This window comes from Felis catus, chromosome D4 (assembly GCF_018350175.1).
Source record: "Felis catus isolate Fca126 chromosome D4, F.catus_Fca126_mat1.0, whole genome shotgun sequence".
In the NCBI taxonomy this organism is placed as follows: domain Eukaryota; kingdom Metazoa; phylum Chordata; class Mammalia; order Carnivora; family Felidae; genus Felis; species Felis catus.
Window position 1 is genome coordinate 2,275,388 of NC_058380.1, and position 22,166 is coordinate 2,297,553.

The window sequence follows — 22,166 nt, forward strand, 5'->3', positions numbered from 1 at the left end:
GCTGAGCAGCGGAGAACTCAGAATGACAAATACCTGAAACAGTTAACCCAGCCTGTGACCAGAACAGAAGCTCAATGGGTGGCAGTGATCGTTATCATTAAATATCACTAAATGCTTTATGGAAAGAAGTCAGTGAAGAAGAGAATGAGTAAGGGAAGAAAATCAGTGGGTGAGAGGGATGAGTGAGGAGTGAAGTCGGTGGGTGGATGAGGTGGACAAGGGAAGGAGAGGCCCTCCAACCCCAGCCCCACTCACGTGCTGATTGTCCTCGATCTCCTGCAGGGCTTTGATCTCCCGCAAGGCCTGGTTGGGGATGCCATCCTCCAGCCGCCGCAGGGCCACTTTCTTGAGGGCCACGATCTCCCCAGTCTGTGCAGGACAGAACGCAGACACTGCCACCCATCCCAGGCTGGGAAAGGGGCCGCGGGGACGGGAAAGGCGCCACCTGGGTGGGACGCAGAGGCCCAGGGGCCTCATGGGGTGGGAAGGGAGGGAAATCAGGTACAGCCCGGGACCAGCTGTCCCAGCGCCGCGCAAACAGCTAAGAGGCTTTCAGGCCACGCTCCTCGGGCACTCGCGGCATAGCTGCTGTGGCCTCGCGGGTGGGTGGGAAGCTTGCAACCCGGACGGCCCCCACTGATGGGGGCCAAAGTGGTGGGCGCACACCACGAAGCAGGGCGAGGAGGCAGGCGCAGCGGTGCACACGCGGGCAGGGGAAACGGTGGCGGGGGGTGGCGGGGGGTCGGGGGGGAGGGTCCCTCGGCCAGGAACGGCTGCAGGCGGAGATCCCACGGCCCCGCTCACCTCCACGTGCTTGGCCTTGAAGACGATGCCGTGCGCGCCCTCCCCGATGCGGCCCAGGATGCAGTACTGGTCCATGCAGACCCTCCGCACGCCCCGCCCCTCCCCGCGGGAGCGACGCGGTTGCCTAGCAACGGGCTGCTTCCGGGAGCCGGACCGGGCGGCCGACCGGAGGTGGGGACGGTGTCCGGGCGTCGTCTGCGCCTTCGCCGGTTCCCCGCGGTCCGGCCGCAGCGCGCTTCATTCGGGGGAAGCCATCGTGCGCGGAGGGCGCCAGCGCCGGGGCGGGGAAACAATGGCGGACGGCTTCCCCTGCCCGCAGCTTCTGGACGTCACGTGACGTGCGACGCCAGGGACGCAGAGGGGGCGGGGCCGCATGGTCATGATAGGCGGGGGCCGGGGGAGGGGCTACGCGTCGGGGGCGGGGACTCCTGGTGACTGGGCGGGGCCAACTCCTCCCTAGCCGGCCAGGGTTCCCCAACCCTAGCTGGAGATGCCAGCTTCAAGCTTACTCAGGAGTCAGTGAGATAGGGAGCCCGGTTCAGGACCAAGTTGTGGAAGGAGCATCAAAGGGGCCTCCCTTCTGGACGGTCAGCTGGGACCTTTTAAAAAGTTCGAACTCTGACCAGGAAGCCCAAGTCTAAGGCTTCTCATGAGGAAACATTAGGAGGAAATTGCAGTGAGCGATTTTAAAGAAGTGTATACAAAGGATTTTGACAAAAAACACAAGTTGCTAAGTTAAACTTCGGAAAAGATGCGCGATCTCACCACGATAAAATAAATGCGAAATAATCTACAATTTTCCACCTATCAAATGGCTAAAGATCCCAGATCTAAAAGGCCATTAGTCAGGGGCACCTGGGTGGTTCAGTCGGTTAGGTGTCTGACTTTGGCTCAGGCCATGCGGTTCGTGGGTTCGGCCCCCGGTTGGGCTCTGTGCTGACATATCAGAACCTGGAGCCTGCTTGGGAGTCTGTGTCTCTGTCTTTCTGCCCCTACCCCACTCGTGCTCTGTCTCTTTGTCTCTGTCTCTCTCAAAGGTAAATAAACATTTAAAAAATTAAATAATAATAATAAATAAAAGGCCAGGGCTATGGGAAAACAGGAACTCTTACCCTTTGCTTGTGGGGCTGTAATTTGGCGATGCTGATCAAATGACAGATGCATATCCCCTTGGACCCAGCAAGTCCACTTCTAGAAATTCCCCCAACAGATGTACCGCACACAAGTAAAACGGCATGTGTAAAGTTACTCATTGTAGCATTGTTGGAACAGCAAAAACTGGAAACGTTCCAGACGTCCATCAATAGGAGACTAAGTGGCGGTATACCCTTCCAGTGGAATATGTGGCCTCAAAAATGAATGACGATGCTTGTTTATGTGCAGTAATAGGAAGACTTCTAACATACATTGTTTAGCTAAAAAGGCAAGATGCAGAACAGAACATAGTGTGCCACTAGCTATGTTAAGAAAAACATGTAACTAATGCTTGTTCGTCCATTATAAGGTTTCTGCAAAGATACTCAAGATTTCATGACTGCAGTTATCTGGTGGAGGGACTGGAAGGATTGGTAGGAGGTGAACTTTTCACTGGGCCTTTTTGTATTCTTTGTTTTGAACCATATCATTTATTAATTTTCAAAAAATGTTTTCTGGCTCAGAAGTTCAGTTCCACTTTTCTTCTAACAATTGCAGAAGAATGCCTTGATCTCCAAAGATGTTCATGCTGCTTGATAGCAGAGGCCGTGGCAGATGGTAAATAAGTAATGGGAGTGACTTAGAATGGAATACTTTATAGCTAGTACAAAGGGTGAGGATAAATACAGTGTGGCATGGGAAAAGGATGGTTTTCAAAAAATAGGACAGAGTCATTTGAAAAGTCATATGAAGAAAAAAATGTATATTGACTCAAACCTCACACCATACACAAAAATTCATTCCAGGTGTACTGCAAAACTAAATATGAAATGTAAGCAATGAAGCTTTTAGATGAAAACAAAATATCTTAATGACTTTGGGTTAGGTAGAAATTTTATTTGTTTACTTATTAGCAGTTTTTCACTTCATTATTGCTCAAAGTCCATGGTCTACATCATTCTTGGTGTACATTCTATGAATTTTGACAAATGCATAATGACACATACCCACCATTATGGTATTATATTATAGTATATAGTTTCACTGCCCTAGAAATCCCCTGAGTTCATCCTACTCATATCTTTCCCCTCACCCCTGGCAAGCACCAGACTTTTTTACTGTTCTACAGTTTAGGCTTTTCCAGAAGGTCACGGAGTTGGAATCACACAGTATGTAGCCTTTTCAGAGTGGCTTCTTTCACTTAGTAATATGCATTTGATTTTCCTTTATGTCTTTATGTCTTTTCATGGTTTGATAGCTCAATTTTTATTTCGTTATTTCAAAATTATTTTAATTTAGAAATACAAAACATCTGGAGGAAAAAAATGATAGAAAAACCCAAAACATACAGGCAAATTTTTACTCCATGAGCTTCTTCAATTCTCACTTGTTTACCAATCCCCAAGATGAAAAACTCTTCTTAAAAGATATTCAGCCACCAACAATGATGTTATTGATAGGAATATGCATCGATTTCACACAAAAAAGCCAATGAATCCTATTATAGCCTATCTTATTGCTGTTGCCATGACAATCTTCTGGCATTCTTTCCTGTCGGGTGTAGTGCATCTTTTAACCAGTCAAACTGAGCCCTTCACAAACTGCCGACTTGGCTTTATGCACTCCATTACCTGATCCATGGTGCCTGCCTGCCAACACCTCAGTTGCCAAGGACATGTACACAAAAGTGGAGGAGCTCATCTCTTTTTAGCACGTCAGTAATATCCCACCGTCGGGATAGACCAAGGTTTACTTATCCGATCACCTACTGAAGGAAACCTATGTTGCTTTCAGGTTCTGGCAATTAGACATGAGATTCCCAGTCCTTTGGGTAGACGCCAAAACAGGAGAACAGTCGCTGAATTGAATGGTAAGAGTATGTTTTTTTTGTTTTGTTTTTAAATTTTTTTTAACGTTTATTTATTTTTGAGACAGAGAGAGACAGAGCATGAACGGGGGAGGGGCAGAGAGAGAGGGAGACACAGAACCGGAAGCAGGCTCCAGGCTCTGAGCAGTCAGCCCAGAGCCCGACGCGGGGCTCCAACCCACGGACCACGAGATCGTGACCTGAGCTCGTGACCCGAGCTGAAGTCGGCCGCTTAACCGACTGAGCCACCCAGGCGGCCCTAATTTCTAGAGCTTCAAAAATGTTGTTTCTGACCATTTTTTCCAGGTTTCCTGTTGCTCTTGTGTTGGAGAGAAGTTTTGGGGGGCCTGATGAGTAAGCACACTGGAAGCAGGAAGGCAAGTCTTTCCTCCTCCGTGCTCCAGCATGGTCCACTGGCAGAGATTCATACCTATCATGACAGGAGGGAAAGGAAAGGGCCAGATCAGCTGTCCACTGTCCGGAACAGGCAAGAAGGGTGAATTTGAAGCTGAGAAGCAACAAACTGACAAATCGGCAGAAGCTGCGTGGCTACAGAAGGGGACAAAGTAGCTTGACTTCAAAACAGTGAAGATGTGGTGAAAATCCCACAATCTTATCACTCAGAAAACAGTGCTATCGTTCTTTTACATTTATGAAACTTTGTACTAACTACGAGTATGTATTTCATGCGCATGTATAACACATTATAGGAGATACAACAGTTAAACGGACATTTGAAGCAATTAGGATACTATTTACATGTGGATACAGTACATCATTTACATGATATTATTCATATACTGCAACATGGTTTTCTTTTCTGGATGACAGAAATTTCACAGCTGTTAATTGATTTGCCTAGAGCACCATAGCTGGGTTTACAGGGTTTTTTTTTCTTGTAATTTTACCATTCACTCACCTGCTACTATCTAAGGGGGATGGACAACCAAAGGGAGGAACTTGTTATTTCCAGCTGAGGAACTGGAGATAGTTCTATGAGGAAGGTGATACAATTGACTTGCATTTGAAGGGGGGCTCTACATGCCGTGGGATAATTTGAATAAAGATTAAAGAGCCCAGGTGTGGGGGTACAGGGTCTCAAGGTGGGCTGGGAGGTGAGGGGGTAATCAAGTGTGTGGGTAAGGAATGGAAGGAAACTGAGAAACTGGTGATAGAACCAGGTGTCTAAGACTGTGACCTCTTTGGAAGGAATGTAGACTTCTTCACCTTGTAGGGCAGGCAACATGGCCCCCACCTATCTGGCGTTTTCAGCTGGGGCTCTTTAACATAAAGACAGGTTAGCAAGAGAAAAACATTATATAGTGCAAGCAGCGAACATCGCATAGAGAAACCTCAAAAAAGTAACTCAGAAGCAGTCTGGCTTAGCACTCCAGCTTCTGTACCGTCTTCAATGAACAATAATAAATTTGCAGAGAAATGATAAGACAAGGGAGGATTTTAGGCTCCAAAGGCAGCAAACTGTGGGAAGGTAGAAACACGGAAGGAAACTACTGACATAAGGTTTTCTGCAGATTCCTCTGGTGCCATCACTGGCCTGATAAGTCTGTCTCCAGTAAAGGAGAATTTATTTCCTGCTTTTAGGCAGTAAAGAGAGAGCTTTTTCTGGGTTCGCTGCTTCTCAATATGCTTCAGCTCAAAATAATTTTTATGTTAAGGCATCAACCTTAAATATAAAAGAGCCAGTTATTTCACTAACAAAATGAGCTTATTTGGGGATAACAGAGGACTTGTAATTTGAAACATGCATGCTATGGTGAACCACAGGCAAATCAGAAGAGACAAAGGGAAGGTAAGCTTTTATTAGGTGTTAGAAAGAAATTGGGAAAGGTTGTTTTCAACAAAAGTTTACTGGGAAAGAATAGGAGTTCAAGGTTGTGGCAGTATCTCATTGACTGCAAACATTGTTTGCATTGTTGTTGGGGCAGGGAGAAATCTATCTATCTTTCTCTTCCTTCTTTCCTTCCTCTTTCTTTCTTCCCTCTTTCTTTCTTTCTTTCTTTCTCTCTCTCTCTTTCTTTCTTTCCTCTCTTTCTTTCTTTCTTTGAGAAGATGAGACACATTGGACCAGATGGATCTAATGGACATATTACGAACATTCCATCCTAAAACAGTGGAACACACTTTCATTTCAAGTGCACATGGAACATTCTTCAGAATAGATCCCATGTTAGGTCACAAATCAAGTCTCAACAAATTCAGAAAGACCGAAGCCATACCATGCGTCTTTTCTGACCACAATGCTATGAAACTAGAAATCTACCACAAGAAAACAGGAAAGAGGACAAATATGTGGAGGTTAAATAACATGTAACTAAACAATGAATGGGTCAACAGAGAAATCAAGAGGGAATAAAAAAATACATGAAGACAAATGAAATTGAGAACATAATGGTCCAGAATCTTTGGGATGCAGCAAAACCTGTTCTAAGAAGGAAGGATACTGCAATCCAGGCCTACCTCAAAAAGCAAGAAAAATCTCAAATAAGCAACCTACCTTACACCTAAAGGAGCTAGAAAAATAACAACAAACAAAACTCAAAGCCAGCAGAAGGAAGGAAATAATAAAGGTTAGAGTAGAAATAAATGATATAGAAACTAAGAACACAGTAGATTAGATCAATAAAACCAAAAGCTGGTTCTTGAAAAGATCAACAAAATGGATAAACCTTTAGCCAGACTCATGAAAAAGAGGCACGGCAGGGGGAGTGAGAGAGGACTCAAATAAATAAAATAAAAAATGAAAGAGGAGAAATAACAACCAACACCACAGAAATACAATTATAAGAGAATGTTAGGAGAAACTACATGCCAACAAATTGGGCAACCTAGAAGAAATGGATAAATTCCTACAAATATCACCTACCAAAATGGGAGCAGGAAGAAATAGAAAATTTGAGCAGACTGATTACCACCAATGAAATTGAATCAGTAATCAAAAAATTCCCAACAAACAAATTTCAGGACCAGATGGCTTCACAGGTATATTCTACCAAACATTTAAAGAAGCGTTAATTCTCATCCTTCTCAAACTATTCCAAAAATAGAACAGGAAGGAAAGCTTCCAAATTCATTCTTAGAGGTCAGCATTACCCTGATACCAAAACCAGATAAAGACACCACTAAGCAAACAAAGAACAACAACAACAACAACAAAAACCCCAGAACTACAGGCCAATATTTCTGATGAACATAGATGCAAAAATCCTCAACAAAATATGAGCAAACTGAACCCAACAGTACATTAAAAACATCATTCACTAGGTGGCTTAGTTGGTTAAGTATCTGACTCTTGATTTCAGCTCAGGTCTTGATCTCAGGGCCAAACCTCATGTTGGGCTTCATGCTGGGAATGGAGCCTACTTTAAAAAAGAAAAAAAAAAAAAAAAACTTTGGGGATGCCTGGCTGGCTCAGTGGATGAAGCATATGACTCTTGATCTCAGTGTTGTAAGTTAGAGCCCCATATTGGGTGTAGAGATTACTTAAAATCAATCAATCAGTCCATCAATCATTCACTACAATGAAGTGGAATTTATTCCTGGGTTGCAAGGGTAGTTCAATATTCACAAATCAATGTGATACATTGCATCAATAAGAGAAGGATAAAAATCATATAATCATTTCAATAGATGCATAAAAAACATCTGGCAAAGTACAACATCCATTCATGATAAAAATCCTCAATAAAGTAGGCTTAGAGAGAACATACTTCAACATAATAAATGCCCTATATAAAAAACCCAGAGCTAACATCATCCTCAATGGAGAAAAACTGAAAACTTTCCCTCTATGTCAGGAACAAGACAAAGATGTCCACTCTTGCCACTTTTATTCAACGTAGTACTGGAAGCCCTAGCCACAGCAATCAGACAAGAAAAAGAAATAAAAGGAATCCAAATTGGTAAGGAAGAGGTAAAACTTTCACTGTTGGCAGATAACACACACACACACACACACACACACACACACACGCACACACACACACATATGTATATATACAGAGAAAGAGAAAGAAAAGAGTCCATGAAAAAACTGTTAGAACTGATAAATGAATTCAACAAAGTCACAGGATACAAAATCAATATACAGAATTCTGTTACATTTCTGTACACTGATGATGAAGTAGCAGAAAGAGAAATTCCAATTACGATTACACCAAAAATAATAAAATACCTGGGAATAAACTTAACCAGAGAGGTGAAAGACCTGTACTCATAATAGGTGTGGGGATTAAGGAGTGCACTTGTGATGACCACTGGCTGACATATGGAAGTGTTGAATCACTATATTTTACACCTGCAGCTAACGTAACACTGTATGTTAACTATACTGGAATAAAATAAAACTTAATAATAAGAAAAAGATTAAATGAGACAGTGCATGTGTAACTTTTGGCACAGTATCTGGCACTTAGTAAGAAAGCCACAGTAAAAACAAAACCTATAACATCCTGTAGAGAAAATTAACAATAAATAATAATAAAAAAGAAGTGATAGACCCATTGACTACACCAATCTGATGGAGAGTGAGTCAGGATTCATCCAGTGACTACTGTTGGCTTTGAGCCTCTGCTGTAATTACCATGACACGGGGGTGGGCTTGGCACCAGGGCATAATTTGGCTCTCCCTTGTCACCAGTAGCCTCAGTTATGGCATTGGGATCATCTGTGGTGGGAGTCTTTAATTCTGGTGGACTTAGTGGTATGGTTTCTGGGGCAGTCCCTCGTGGGTAGGGGTCAGGGTCATTGGCATCTTTCAGGAATTTGGTCCTCAGGCTCTGGGGGTCTTTTAATAAAAAATTATGAATTTGGGGGTCCTTGGAAATACTGACAGCACAGAACCAGAACGAGGTACTCTCAACAACCAGTTGGCCCTTTTGTCTCCCTCCTGCTGTACAAAATCTTTTAAAATATTTTGAGTTTCAAGACACATGAAGTTTCAAGTTTGAGTTTCTAATTCTCTATTATCCCTCATTGATTTGACCTTAGGCATTGTCACTGGAAAGATCTGCAGTGGACCTCTCCAGTGCCCGGTCTTGTATGTGGCTGCTCCCTTCCCCAGGGTGTCCCAGTAGATGTCGCTGGAATCCGAGTCAGCCCCCACTAGTGCAGTGCAGATGTGGCCTCTAGACCTGGAGAGCAAGAACAAGTGCATGAGGGGTCAGCACACACTGAGCAGCGCCAGGGCTGTTTCCTTGGGTGGTTTGCATTCGGTGAGGAGGTTGCTAAGCTCCTTGGGCATTTTAGCACCACGTGCTATTTAGGGCCATTAGCTCTTATGCCACCTTGCCCCAGGAGTGGGACTCACCATATCTCACAGGATCAGGGGACAAGGCAGAACAGCAGGAAGATGTGTAGGGACTGAGGGACCACAGACTATGGCCACACTTGCCTTTGCAGGAGTTATGACTTCCAAAGTGAGGATGGGCTTGGAGTCCTGGTGCTGCTCCTCAGCACAGCCGTCACAGAAGGGGAGCCTCCCTGTCCTAAGGGCATGCTTGCCACCCTTGTCTGGTAGCCCACACTCGGGGAGGGTTGAGACTCAGTCCATTAACTAACGCAATGGACCTTGCAAAAATCTTGGCCAATTCACCTCACAGCCGTCAGCCAGGTCCCATCTTAGAATATAACACCTCGGGAGGACTTAACTCCCACGGGTGTTCATAGGTGAAGACATGTCCATGACACCTCAACCAGCTCCAACAAGCAGTGTTCCAAAATTTGGGGGGAACTCTGCCTGCCTTCCTCTGAGCTTGCAATTTGGGATGAGAAGGGTGGGGGCACACTGCACAGTCAGCACTCTGCAAAGGCAGCACGCTGCATAGATAGTAAATACTCTGCACAGGCAGCACTCTGCACAGGCAATGAGTACTCTGTATAGGCAGCACACTGCACAGACAGTAAGTACTCTGCACAGCCAGCACACTGCACAGTGAGTACTCTGCACAAGTAGCACTCTGCACAGGCAGTTAGTACTCTGCACAGCCAGCACTCCGCAAAGGCAGCACACTGCACAGGAAGTAAGTACTCTGTACAGGCAGTTAGTACTCTGCACAGCCAGCACTCCGCAAAGGCAGCACACTGCACAGGAAGTAAGTACTCTGCACAGGCAGTTAGTACTCTGCACAGCCAGCACTCCGCAAAGGCAGCACACTGCACAGGAAGTAAGTACTCTGCACAGGCAGTAACTACTCTGCACAGGCAGCACACTGCGCAGACAGTAAGTACTCTGCACAGGTAGCACTTTACACAGGCAGTAAGTACTTTCCACTGGCAGCACTCTGCACAGGCAGCAAGTACTCTGCACAGCCAGCACTGTGCAAAGGCAGCACACTGCATAGGAAGGAAGTACTCTCCACAGCCAGCACTCAGCACAGGCAGTAAGTACTGTGCACAGGCAATAACTACTCTGCACAGCCAGCACTATGCAAAGGCAGCACACTGCGCAGATAGTAAGTACTCTGCACAGGTATCACTCTGCATAGGAAGTACTCTGCACAGGTAGTACTCTGCACAGGCAATAAGTACTCTGCATAGGCAATACTGTACAGCCCACAGTAGCATCTGAAAGCCAGAGGGTGGCGGACCCCTCTCAGATAGATTATCCCCTGGGAGAGGCTGTTGGTAAGCATTTGCAGCTAAAAGGCATTCCCCACCCCCCAGGTCACTTGCCAGCAGATGAATCCATCCCATTCAGGAAGACAATTGCCGTGACTTAGTTAAATTAGCATTTGTAAAGAGGAGCCCCAGGTGCCACGTGGTGAGTTCTGGTTTAACAATAACAATAAAAAGCACCACCGAGGAAATTGAAATAGAGAAGTTTATTATTCACAGTTCCTGGAGGAAGTACACATCTCTTGGGGTCACACTGGGAGGTCAAGGTACCATCTCCAGGGGTCACACGGGGAGGTCAAGGCAAAGTGCAGGCAGAGAAGCAGGACCTGGGGCTCAGGCCTTTATTAGGGTCTATGGGTGCAGTGCTTTGGGTCCCCCTCTTCTAAAGGCAGATTAGTCACCTCAAAAACAATGGGGTTTTGGTAACCTTTTGGGGTCTTATCTAAGGGACACACATGAAGAGGACCCTGAGAGGTAACAGTTTGGGGGGGTGGGGGACACTTGTTCTAAAGGGCTATTGAGGAGTCATATCCGAAGCTTACGTTTGCTTGTGACTCTGAGGGCTACCTAGGGCACGTGTTCCAGGGAGGGGTGTCAGTTCAAGGCCCCCCAGGCCACCTGGCCACACAGAATGGGTACCGAGGCAGCAACACCGTAGAGCCCTGACCTGAACTCTTGACATTCATAGTTCGCGGTGAGCATGACGTCATCAAGGCCCATCCCTGTTGCAGCATACGGTCAAAATTTCCTCACTTTGCAGGCTGAATAATATTGCATTGGATTCCTGTACCGCCACATATACCAACATATATTTTGTTTATCCGTTCGCCGTCTGGACTTTTGGCTGCTTCCATCTCCCAGCTCTCGTGAACATGGGTGTGCACACATCTCGTCGAGTTCCTACTTTTAATTCTTTTGAGTATATACCAAGAAATGGAATTATCGCTGGATCACATAGCAATCCTACGTTTAATTTTTTGAGAAACTACCACCCCATGTTTTCCTGGCCCTGTGGGGTTTTATCCAGGTTCTAAGGGGTTCCTAGCCCTGTAGTAGAGGGTTCCCAGACCCTGCCGGGTAACTTGGGTGGCTTTGGTCCAGCGTCGTGCAGACTGTCTGGGCCAGGCCTCTCTAGGAATACCACCGCCTCCCACCAGCATGACCCCGCTGCTCTCTTTGGTGGGAGTCTGGGAACCAGGTCTCGAGGGTTTGTTCCCTAATCTCCAGTTCCCAACCCTACATTTTGTAAATTAAGGAGGCTGTTTTAAGACCCACTTCTAGGATTATTACTGATTTGCCAAGCAACTTTGGGAAGGAAAATAAAAAGAAACTAGAGTATGTCACCCCACCACATGCCTTTGTGAAAATAAAGGACACCTCATTTAGAATGGAGCCAGGAGGCCCTGAAGGGGGCGCTCTCACACAGGAACCTCTCCCTGCACTTGCACAATCGCCAGGTGGAAGAGGATTATCTTCAGGAGGGAGGACATCTTTCACACAGGAATTTCATTTACTGCTTTATTTTTAAAATTTATTTTGTAAATTCTGGTATAATTAACGCACAGTGTTACATTAGTTTCAGGTGTACAATATAGCGAGTCAACAATTTTATACATTTCTCCGTGATTATCACCATAAGTGTGCTCTGAATCCGCCCACCTACTTCACCCCCCCCACAGACATCCCCTCTGGCAACCGTCAGTTTGTTCTCTATAGTTAAGAGTCTGGTTTTTTGGTTTGTCCCTTTTTTCCTTAGTTCATTTGTTTTGTTTCTTAAATGCCACACGTGGATGAAATCATATGGTATTTGTCTTTCTCTGACATATTTCACTTAGCATAATCTCTAGCTCCACCCAGATTGTTGCAAATGGCAAGATTTCGTTCTTTATTGTGGATGAGTAATGTTCCATTATACACGTGCCACTTCTGTTTTTTATTTTTAAAAACTTATTTATCTAAATTCAAGTTAGCATACAGTTAGGTCCGAAGGGAGTCTCCTGGAGGCAGCATATAGATGGGTCTTGTTTTTTCATCCTCTCCATCATCCTATGTCTTTTCACTGGAGTGTTTGGTCTACGTACATTCAACGTAGTTGAACTATTGATAGTTATGTATTTATTGCCATGTTGTCGTTTGTTTTGTGGTTGTTTCTGAAGTTTCCTTCTGCTCTTGTCTTCTTTCTCTCTTAAATAGTTTGCTGGTTTTCTTTAGTGGTATACTTGGATTCCTTTCTCTTTATTCTTTGCACATCTGGTAGTTGTTTCTGATTTTTGGTTACCATTTGATTTGTATATGACATCTGCATATAGCAGTCTATATTAAGTTGATGATCATTTAAATGTGAACCCATTATTTACTCCTCCTCTCCCTGTTTTTGGTATATGGTGTCATATTTTACATCCTTTTATTTTGTGAATCCCCTGACTGATTTTTACAGATATAGTGAGGTCCAGCAAAATGTATATAGGTCAGGTCTTGGTGGGGTCTGCTCTGGTCTTCTGGGGAGGGGCCCACAAGGCTGGGACTCAGGCAAGTGTGACTGGGAAGGGCAGATCCACCCAAGAGCAGGTGGGGGTGGCTGGGGGACAGGGCTTAGTGTAAGCAAGTTATGGAGTGAGTGTTGGCACCAGCTCCTGAAGGTAGCCCCGTGTTTATGCCAGGGGGCAGGGGAGGGAAATGATGCCTGCCAGCTCCCTTCTCCCTGAGGGGCGGGTGGCCCTGTGATCCCAGCCTCTCTGGGCTACACTCTAGGATGAGCAAGTCACTCTCCCTCCCAGCTGCCCCCAGCGTTTTTTTCAAACTGTTAGTTCTATGCTGTATCTTTATGGGCCATTTGTCATACTGTCTCTTTAAGGGCGGGGACTCCACTTCCTAATGCCCTCCGGGCTTTCCCAGAGCTGAGCCCACTGATTTTTAAAACTCCAGGATTTAAGTCCTGCTGTTTGTAAGAACCCATGAGATTCCGGCTTTCAAAGCCAAATATTATGGGGATTTTTCCTCCTGGGTCACGAGCTTTTGTGTGAAAGTCTGTTCTTTGCCCTTCTCCACACCACCAGCTCTCTCCTCACCGAGGACGGCCATAGTCCATTTTGTTCCCAAACTGTGTCTCTGCCCTTCCTACCTTCTTTGATGTGATCTCTTCACAACCTTTCCGTGTGGGGTTCGTTATGCTGGGCTTCAGGTCGATTTCTGGGTTATTACGCTGGCATGAGTTGTCTAGTTGTACCCATGGAAGGAAGCAAGGTTAAGGTCCTCCTGCATCTTCCCAGCCCTCCATCACCCCTTTGAAGGTAGCATTCTGGGTGACCCAGATTTCGTCTCCAATCCCGAAGACGTAGCAGTCAACCCCACCTCCAGAGAATTCTTCTTACAGGGAGCATCCCCCCCTAAATTATTACAGGGCAGCACTCCTGCACTTCTGGGGTAACTCCCGTAATGTTGGGGAGCCCTAGAGAAATAGACACAGAGGCCTGCCGTGAGGGAGACACTCACTCAGTCTCAGCTTTTGCAGTATTCTAATGGCCCACAACCTGAAGGCCAGCCCCTGGACGCCAGGTCCCCCATCCCACCTCCCACAGCGTCCTTTCCACCTCCAGGTCCTGAGCTACATACCACGCCCATCGGAGGCAATGCCCAGGATGGCTCTGAGGAGCAAGGCGCTGCATGCCACGGCTCTGCCAGCTGGGCGTCCCCAGTGAGCTCATATTTGTGCAGCCCTGGTGCAGGCTTCTCTTGACAGGTGATCACAACACAGCCCAGTGTCAATGGCCCAGGGGACTGCAGAGGGCCCTGGGGCTACTCTTCCCCCTCCCCCAAATCTTCCCCAACCTGGGAGCTCGGGAGCCCTGAGAGCCTTACCCTAAGGACTCAGCAGCTACGAGAAGCTTGTCCTTTCCAGGGACAGCCCCCATTTATGACTCTGGTGGTCCACTGGGACAAAGGTAATAACCACATTCCTGGCTCTTTTAGTCACAGGAGCCTGAGTCGCGGCAATTCCAGGTAACCCTTCTAAATTCCCCAAGGGGGCCTCCTACACCCTACCAGAGGGAGCACAAGTCAAGCTGGACGTGTCTGTGGCACCATATTTCCAAATTAGCTGCTAGTGTTACTGGCTCCCTGGCTCCCTCTTCCTGTTACAGGTATGGATGCCCTGGCTCACCAACACATTGTTGGGAAATGTCACCAGAGAGAATTGACTGCCGGTTGACCTGTGAGCTGGACCCGGGCCCTTGGAGGCTCCTCACCCCCTCCCGCCCTTGGAATGTGGGCTCCATTTGGCTTTCCCGATCCTAGAGGCTGCTCCAAGGATGTGGACTTGAGATAGTGATGTGGTGTGGAGAATACCTGCACCGTGCATGTGACTAAACCCCCTGAGGGCCTCTTTGTAAACGCTTAAGACTTGGGGGGCAGGTGCAGGAATCCATTCATCTTGCTGCTCAAGACAAGCCTTGTATGTAAGTTTCCTTTGCTTAGTAAAGCTACCACCTACCAAGTGGGAGTCAGCTGCCTCTTTCTTTGGTGTCTCCTGCCCTCTGTGTAAAGGGCCAAGTTCAGGTTTCACCAGGGAAGCTCCAAGGAGGCTGTGATTCAACACACATCTACTGGAATCAGCCTAAATTCCTGGCATTTCTCATGAGAACCTGCTCAACTCCTTCTCTAGCACAAGTATTGGCGGAAGCAAGGTGCGGAGGGATGATGCTCCTTGACCCTGGGGTCATTAGCCCGCCACCTCATCCTGTAATAGCCCCGTCTGGCCAGTGTCAAACTGGCCACCAAGGAGTGGAGACGAACAATTGACTCTGGCAACTTAAATGCACAGTTTCCTGCCACTAAGTCTCCCATTTCCAGTAAGACAGAGATGATCGACGACATCAAAAAAACTCAGGGCCCCTACTTTGCAGTCTGAGATCTAGACAGCGTGTTTTACTCTATTCCCATCAGTAAAGACTCACAACATCGATTTGCTTTCACTTTCAGACACCCAGGGCACCTACTCGGCTGTGGACGGGTTCCCTGCACAGCCCTGCGTCTCCTATAACCTATGCAGACAAGCTCTAAATCCACTCAGACTAACCCGCTGTGGCCTTTAGCATCATATGGAGGACATTCTGCTACAGGGGTCCTGAGATGCTGTCCGGGAAGACTCACGCCAGGCAGCACGACATTTACAGCAGGGGATGAACCACCACTCCGAATACGATCCAGGACCAGCCGCTCTGTCAAGTTTCTCGGCACACTACGGTCAGCTGAGGGCCACGAGACTCCTCCTGCTGTGAACCTCCACCCCTCACAGCCGGTTCTCCCACGACACTGCGGCAGGTGAGCACGTGGCAGGTCTCTCCACCTTTCGGAGGCAAAACGTCCCCACTCTCCATTCCGCTTGGCCCTACTCGTGCCGTTACTTGTCAATTGGCTGCCTTCCTTGGGGAGAACCTCAGAAAACTCCCTTACAGCTTGCCCTGCCCTTGGTCCCTCTGGGCTCAGACTTCCAAGTTCAATCGCTGGCTGCCCCTGATTATGCCTCAAGGCGTCCCCAGGATGAGCACGGCTTTATTTGAGCGCGGGGTTCTGGGCCAAACCTGCCCCAGACGGCAGCCTGGTACGTGCCACCCAAGTGCCAAAGTTTGGCAGCCTACCGGGCCTTATTACAGACAGAGGCATTACTGGTTCCCAGCCCAGCAAGAGGCACACAGTCCCCATCCTGCCTTGGCTCAGCATAGCCACCGAGGCCTCACTGTCGAACTGGAGTTTTTTGTTTTCAGATTACAGGAAGGTGTGGCTTCCCCCACACTCGGCCCCCTCACCACTGATGTAGAGGCATAGATGGCCGCACCCCCACTGCCGGCCCTCTAGCGGTTTGGGGGGCCCTTGGCATCCAGGGTACGGCATGGAAAAGGAGCCAGTTCTTCGCCAATGGCAGGGCTGCCGCTGTGCGGAGCACAGCGCCCCAGAAAGCCAGGGCATGTCCCACAGCCTGTCCCTGATTGGGGTGGGCAGTCCCGGCAGAACGGTGACAGTATGCCCGGCTCTACAATAGGTCAGAAGAATGACACTCCTGAGGGGGCACCTGGGTGGCTCAGTCAGTTGACCGTCCAACTCTTGAGCTCAGCTCGGGTCTTGATCTCAGGGTCCTGAGTTTGCGTCCCACATTGGGTTCTGTGTGGTGCATGAAGCTTACTTAAACAACAAACAAACAAACAAACAAACAACAACAAATAAAGAAAAGAAGAGAAAAGAAAAAAAAAAGAGACTCCCAAGACACAGTGTTGACTCCTGGGTGGTACGCAATGGGTTAGCAGCCTGGTCTAGACAGTGGCCTCCCTGGGGCATCTCCATCTGGAAAAAGATCGCCAGCTCATGCATGCTGACTGTGGTCATGCATCTCTGCACACACACACCAACACATACCAGAAGCACCTTGTAGTAACGTTGCGGACTCCAACTCCGAATGACATGCCTGTTCCAACGTGCCACTCGAGCCACCTCCACGCGTACCAGACACAGCCCGACACGACGAGTCCTCCAGACACGGCTGACCCACTAGCAGGTACGCTAGCGGAGTTGGCCCCTTACACCGGGTCCCAGGGCACGGCAGCCCCTCACCGCGGCTCCAGGCAAAGTGGTGGCACAGGATTGTCTCTTGCTGGTACATAACTGGCTCCCAGGGGAGGACCCGTGCCCCAGGGGAACAGACCCTATTCTTGAGCAGCCCCCACTAGAGACAGCAGGCACCCCACCACTATCTGGGTCACCTTCACTTTACTCCTGCTGGCCGTTCCTCTAGAAATGCTGCCGCCAACCTGTAACCACCTTCTTAAGCAGGTCTGGGCTCGTCTCCCTTGGCACACACACCAGACATCGTGGATTGAGATCAAGGTGCCCGTTTCACTTACCAGTGAAACTCACCTGTCGTGAGTTCTAGAACGTGGCACCTTGTGGAATTTCCACCTTGCTCACCGGTCCCAAGCAGGCTGGTTTACAGAGAGGCAAAACGTTCTACTCAAAGACGTGCTTCTCAAGCTTTTAAACCAAGGGGGTCCCTCCGGTGGACAGAGAGTTTGCCCTCTGTAGGTGGAGGGATGAATGACCTCGGGCTCCGAGGCAGCCACACTGCACCTGGGGTCAATATCCAGACCGAGTCCCCAAGAGGCCCTGCAAGCCTGTACATGCTCTCCTGGGTTGTGGCTCCTGCTCTCCCCTGCACAGCCCGGATGGTAGGGTGGCAGGTGGGCCTCGGAGGGTAACGCGTCCCGGACTATGGGCTGGAACAGAATCAGTGTCAGTGCTGCAGGCCCCGTCAGAAGGGCTTCAGCCAGTGGGCCGCCAGCCGTGGGTTCTGACCCTGAGCTCACCTCCCTCTCGTTAACTGGGGCCGTGGAAACGGGTTGCTCCTCCTTATCCCCTGCCCCCGGTTATGCCCCGGGCAGAGGGCCCTCCCGGTGTAACCAAGTCAGCCCGTCTGGCTGGCAGGGGTGTGCTCTGACGATATGCCACAGTTTAATGGGGAAGTCTCCGGACTGTGAAGCCGCCATCCACAAACGTGGTGACAACTAGCCCATCAGTGTGTCCGGAATCTGTAAGCACCGTGGATAGAGTCTCCACGAGACTCGGACGCGGACAAGGCGCACCCGCCACGAGCAGGTGGAACTGCCTACAATCCGCTCGCCGAGCCACAGAGCCCACACTGCAGCGCCACCCTGAGCCCGGGCCCTCGCAGATGGACCCGGGACTTAACACCAGCCCGCTCCTGCCCCTCATGGGTCTCCTCCTGGGTGGGTCGCCCTCCGCCTGGCTGGCCCCTACCACCCCAAGTACGCCAGTGCCTCGGACAACGTCACCCCAGCCCGAGAGCATGATGGGGACGGTGCACGGTGACCTCTTAGACACTGGGACTTTCCCCTCCCAGGTGTTCTCTGCACATGGGGTGTGGGGGGAGGGCCAGTGCCCGTGGCACAGTAACCTGGAGGCCAAGTTGCACACATGCCTCCCCCTGACCGACCCTGACAACCGTGCAGAGTGTTATTTTTCTGGAATAGCTGGGCTTGCAGACCCTGCCTCTAGCAGAGGCTCACAAACTGGGAGTAAGTCCCTGCCCACTGGCCGGCACCCTGGGCAGCATTTCACCTTTGTGGCCAAACAGTGGACCGTAAACCACGGCAGCCACTCTGAGGGCACTTCCCGCATCACCCCGGCGTGACGGCCTGGGCCTCGTGAGGCAGGGGCCTCCTGCTGCTGCATTCACTGCTCGGTGCACTGGGACACAGCTCCTGCTTTGCGCGCGACACGTCCGCGACAGGCCTTGCTCCCTGCTTCCCGCTACCACCGCCAGCACCCCAGGCACTGTCCGAAGGCTTCCAGCTCCACTCCAGCACAAAGGCCGGACCTCCTCCTGGGTATTCACTGTCCCCCGATGGCCACGCCTCACTCAGACTCTAGAGTGGACCTGACTCGAGGCCCAGGAGCAAGTCCAGCAGACCGTGCCCACCCACAAGCCATCTGCAGGGATGGCCCCTGTTCCTGCAACTCTGTTACCTTGACTGTTCCAGCGTCCTTCGCCCTCTGGGCATCTCCCCCAAACATGTCCTGCTGGCTGACCAAAAGCCATTCTTATTCCCATCCTGTAAGGGACTGGCCAGCTCCACTGGCCCTGCAGGAACGGAGAACATCCTAGAGCAATTCCCAGCCGCTCTAATCAACCACACGCAGAGAGCACCAAGCTCCGAGTCTGAATCAGCAATAGCACCACCGGCTGGGCAAATGGTGATGGGGTCCACCTGGGCAGGTTCCCGGGGGCCGAGAGCACGGGGCCTCTTACAGGGACAGTGATAGGGTCCACCTGGACAGGTTCCTGGGGGGCCTCAGGCGTGGGGCCTCGGGCGCCCCTCGCTTTGCTCGGAACAACTTACGACAGTACAGGCCAACCTCAAGGAGAGGCCTCCAGATATCAGGTCAGGTAGAATATAACTGAAATATCCAACAACCTCCGTCTCCCCGAGGTCCCTGATTTGTCGCAGGGCTCCCGCCATGCACCTGGGGGCAATGGCTGAGAACAGGACTGCAAACAGCAGCGAGCCTATGCGCTCCAGGCTTCGTCGTGACGGCCTCGATTCAGCGTACGTTCTGGGGGCTGCAGAAAGCAGGACCTATGTCCTTGAACAGATCTGGTCCTTGCGGCACCTGGGCAACTCAGTCCGTTGAGTGTCCGACTTCGGCTCAGGTCATGATCTCACGGTCCGTGAATTCGAGCCCAGTGTTGGGCTCTGTGCTGATCACACAGAGCCTGCTTCGGATCCTCTGTGTCCCCTCTCTCTGCCCCTCCCCCACTCTCTTTCTCAAAAATAAACATTTAACAAACAAACATATCTGTTCCTCCGTCGATGGCTACTGCTGAGGGCCGGGCATCCCAGGACAGACTGTCCAGAGCTCAGCTAAGCTGCTCCGTGGGATTCCCGCCTCTGCCCCTTCTCTCTATTCGGGCTCTGTAAAAAGGCAACATTGAGCATTGGCAGGTGGGTGGCTTGCCCAGGCTGGAGGTGAGGACAACACAGAGCCAGAGGGTCTGCAAGCTTCACCCAGGACTTTGTAAAGATGCTTCAACGTTTGGCTACAACAGGAGGACACATTCTTGGGGCGCCTGGGTGGCGCAGTCGGTTAAGCGTCCGACTTCAGCCAGGTCACGATCTCGCATTCCGGGAGTTCGAGCCCCGCGTCGGGCTCTGGGCTGATGATGGCTCAGAGCCTGGAGCCTGTTTCTGATTCTGTGTCTCCCTCTCTCTCTACCCCTCCCCCGTTCATGCTCTGTCTCTCTCTGTCCCAAAAATAAATAAATGTTGAAAAAAAATTATAAAAAACAAAAAACAGGACACATTCTGCCCTGAAAACATTTGCTCTGTATCAGCCGAAGTCCTTACCCATATGCAATCCCTCCTCTCTGACAGAATCAAACAGTTCCTTCCAGGTGGAGGCTGCGGGTAAACGAGACCCCCTTCCTCCTGGGAGGCTCAGCCGGGGCTTGGCATCTTACCCGGAGGCCAGGCCGCCCCACATGTGGCGGTCCTGCTGGGCTGAGGCAGCGCCCTGCCCCCTCCCCTCTCCCCGCCCGAGATGAGTCTCGTCAACGCTCATCTGTCCCCGCAGGGACATCCACCGGACTCCAAAATACAGGAGAGAAAGGACACGCCTATCCGTGGAGGCAGGATGATTGGAGGGCGAGTGAACCCTGGTCAGCTGCACTGGGGCCTGCCGCAGGAAGTGCCTCACAGATGTAGCTTGCTCACGTTGTTTGTAAATAAATGAGATACTATATATAGAAACACAAGGAAAATGCAGCGGGACAAAGGAAACGTTTCTCCTGGGGTTGTCATCGCAGGGGCGGGCGTCAGGGGCCATGGAGACCTGGAAGATGTTTTACTCTAATTTTATACCATTAAAAAAAAATGCTTATTTTATTTCTGAGGGAGAGCACGAGCGGGGGAGGGACAGAGAAAGAGAGGGACAGAGGATCCAAGCAGGCTCTGCGCTGACAGCAGAGAGCCCGATGCGGGGCTTGAGCCCACGAACCTTGAGATCATAATCTGAGCCTAAATCAGACGCTTAACCAAACTCAGCCACTCAGGCGCCCCAGTTTTATACCATTTCAAAAACTGGGATTATTGTTGGGTTTTAACTTCATTTGTATGACATATTTTCCTAAGAGAACTCACAAAATTAGGATGTGGAGGAAGGGACTGTGTCTCTGTGTTGTTGTCTGTGTCCTGACCCCAGACCGCTGCCGTTTTCAAGTGACAGAAGCTTGATCATGACCAGCAGCACCCCACCCCCAAAGTCTGGACTCTCAGGTTCAGGTTCCAATGTTGGCTCTGGGCTCTGCCAGTGGTGGGAGTGGTCCCCTTGGGGAGGTGATTTCCCAACCCCCCCTGGCCTTCAGCCTACCCCCAGCCCCAGCCCCAGGGTAATTTATGGTAATTTTCTGACTCATAGTTATAACCTTCTAGGAATAGAAACTTGGAGAAAAGGCTCAGCCAACATTGGGACTAGTGTATCCCTCCTGCCTGGAGCCATGAAATCCTTGGGTGGTGCTCCAAGAGGGCCAGGGCCAGTCTGTTTGCATTTCAAAAGCTTTTAGAGTTTCACTGTTACAGACACCGAGGCTCAGACAGCAAAGTGTCCCATCAAGGCCACGCTCTGTCCTTAGGCAGGGCAGTTCGCTGGACAAAGGCGAGGGGAGAGCCGGCCCTCTCTCCGCCAAGGGCACAGTCCTCAGTCTCCAAAATGCGTCTCCCTCTGGGAGCGCTACCTCTGCACCTGGGCAGCAATCAACTCCGCAGGTGTCCTGGGCCCTCTCTTCCAGAGAGGTGGGGAAGGGGCAGAGGTCAGGAATCGTCAACTGTTTTCGGGGGTGATTTGGGAAAAAGATAGAGGACATAAGCATTTGTCTATAAAGGCAGGAGGCTTGGCATCCCTCCGTGCGTTGCCGTGGAAACGCAGACAGGCAGCTGTCCCAGGGCCGGGGCTGGCTCCCCAGCTCTGCCCACACAGCGGCGAGGTCTGCCGGCAGCTTCAGCGTCCACTGTCCGGGGCTCCCTTCTGCAGCAACAGAACACAGGTGACACGGATTTTGGTAATACATTTTAGTTTACCCAGTGTGTCAAACGTGCCATTGCTTTGGCCATATTACGAATACAGACATCACTGAGCTGCTTCATGTTGTGTGTCTCGAGTGTTCACA

At 49.7% G+C, this 22,166-nt stretch overlaps 1 protein-coding gene, 2 long non-coding RNA genes and 1 pseudogene across 23 annotated transcripts in view; all 4 read right to left on the bottom strand.

Annotated features, from left to right (window-relative positions):
• Nucleotides 1-1,143, bottom strand: part of CDK20 (cyclin dependent kinase 20) — an 87,054-nt gene extending 85,911 nt beyond the window's left edge. For 14 of the 18 annotated variants that reach the window (XM_045042545.1, XM_045042544.1, XM_045042543.1 and 11 more), the window contains exons 1-2: nucleotides 805-1,143; nucleotides 256-369 (exon numbers count right to left, since the gene is read on the bottom strand). In XM_045042545.1, the coding sequence (XP_044898480.1) occupies nucleotides 256-369; nucleotides 805-879 (189 nt within the window). In that variant the 5' untranslated portion in view covers nucleotides 880-1,143. The remainder of the gene's footprint in view (nucleotides 1-255; nucleotides 370-804) is intronic. The other 4 variants (XM_045042549.1, XM_006939028.4, XM_045042548.1 and 1 more) reach the window with 2 other exon arrangements.
• A 1,594-nt stretch (nucleotides 1,144-2,737) lies between these two features.
• LOC101085248 lies at nucleotides 2,738-3,891 on the bottom strand (annotated as a pseudogene).
• A 108-nt stretch (nucleotides 3,892-3,999) lies between these two features.
• On the bottom strand, nucleotides 4,000-20,177 carry LOC123381543. The gene is made up of 4 exons (XR_006588649.1): nucleotides 18,971-20,177; nucleotides 17,345-17,409; nucleotides 8,808-8,955; nucleotides 4,000-4,235 (listed from the first exon to the last, which is right to left on the bottom strand). It is a non-coding gene; the product is annotated as an uncharacterized LOC123381543 (long non-coding RNA).
• Nucleotides 20,178-21,049: 872 nt separating this feature from the next.
• LOC102901274 overlaps nucleotides 21,050-22,166 on the bottom strand; it is a 50,393-nt gene continuing 49,276 nt past the window's right edge. For all 4 annotated transcript variants that reach the window (XR_006588646.1, XR_006588647.1, XR_006588645.1 and 1 more), the window contains one exon: nucleotides 21,050-22,024. This is a non-coding gene — a long non-coding RNA (uncharacterized LOC102901274). The remainder of the gene's footprint in view (nucleotides 22,025-22,166) is intronic.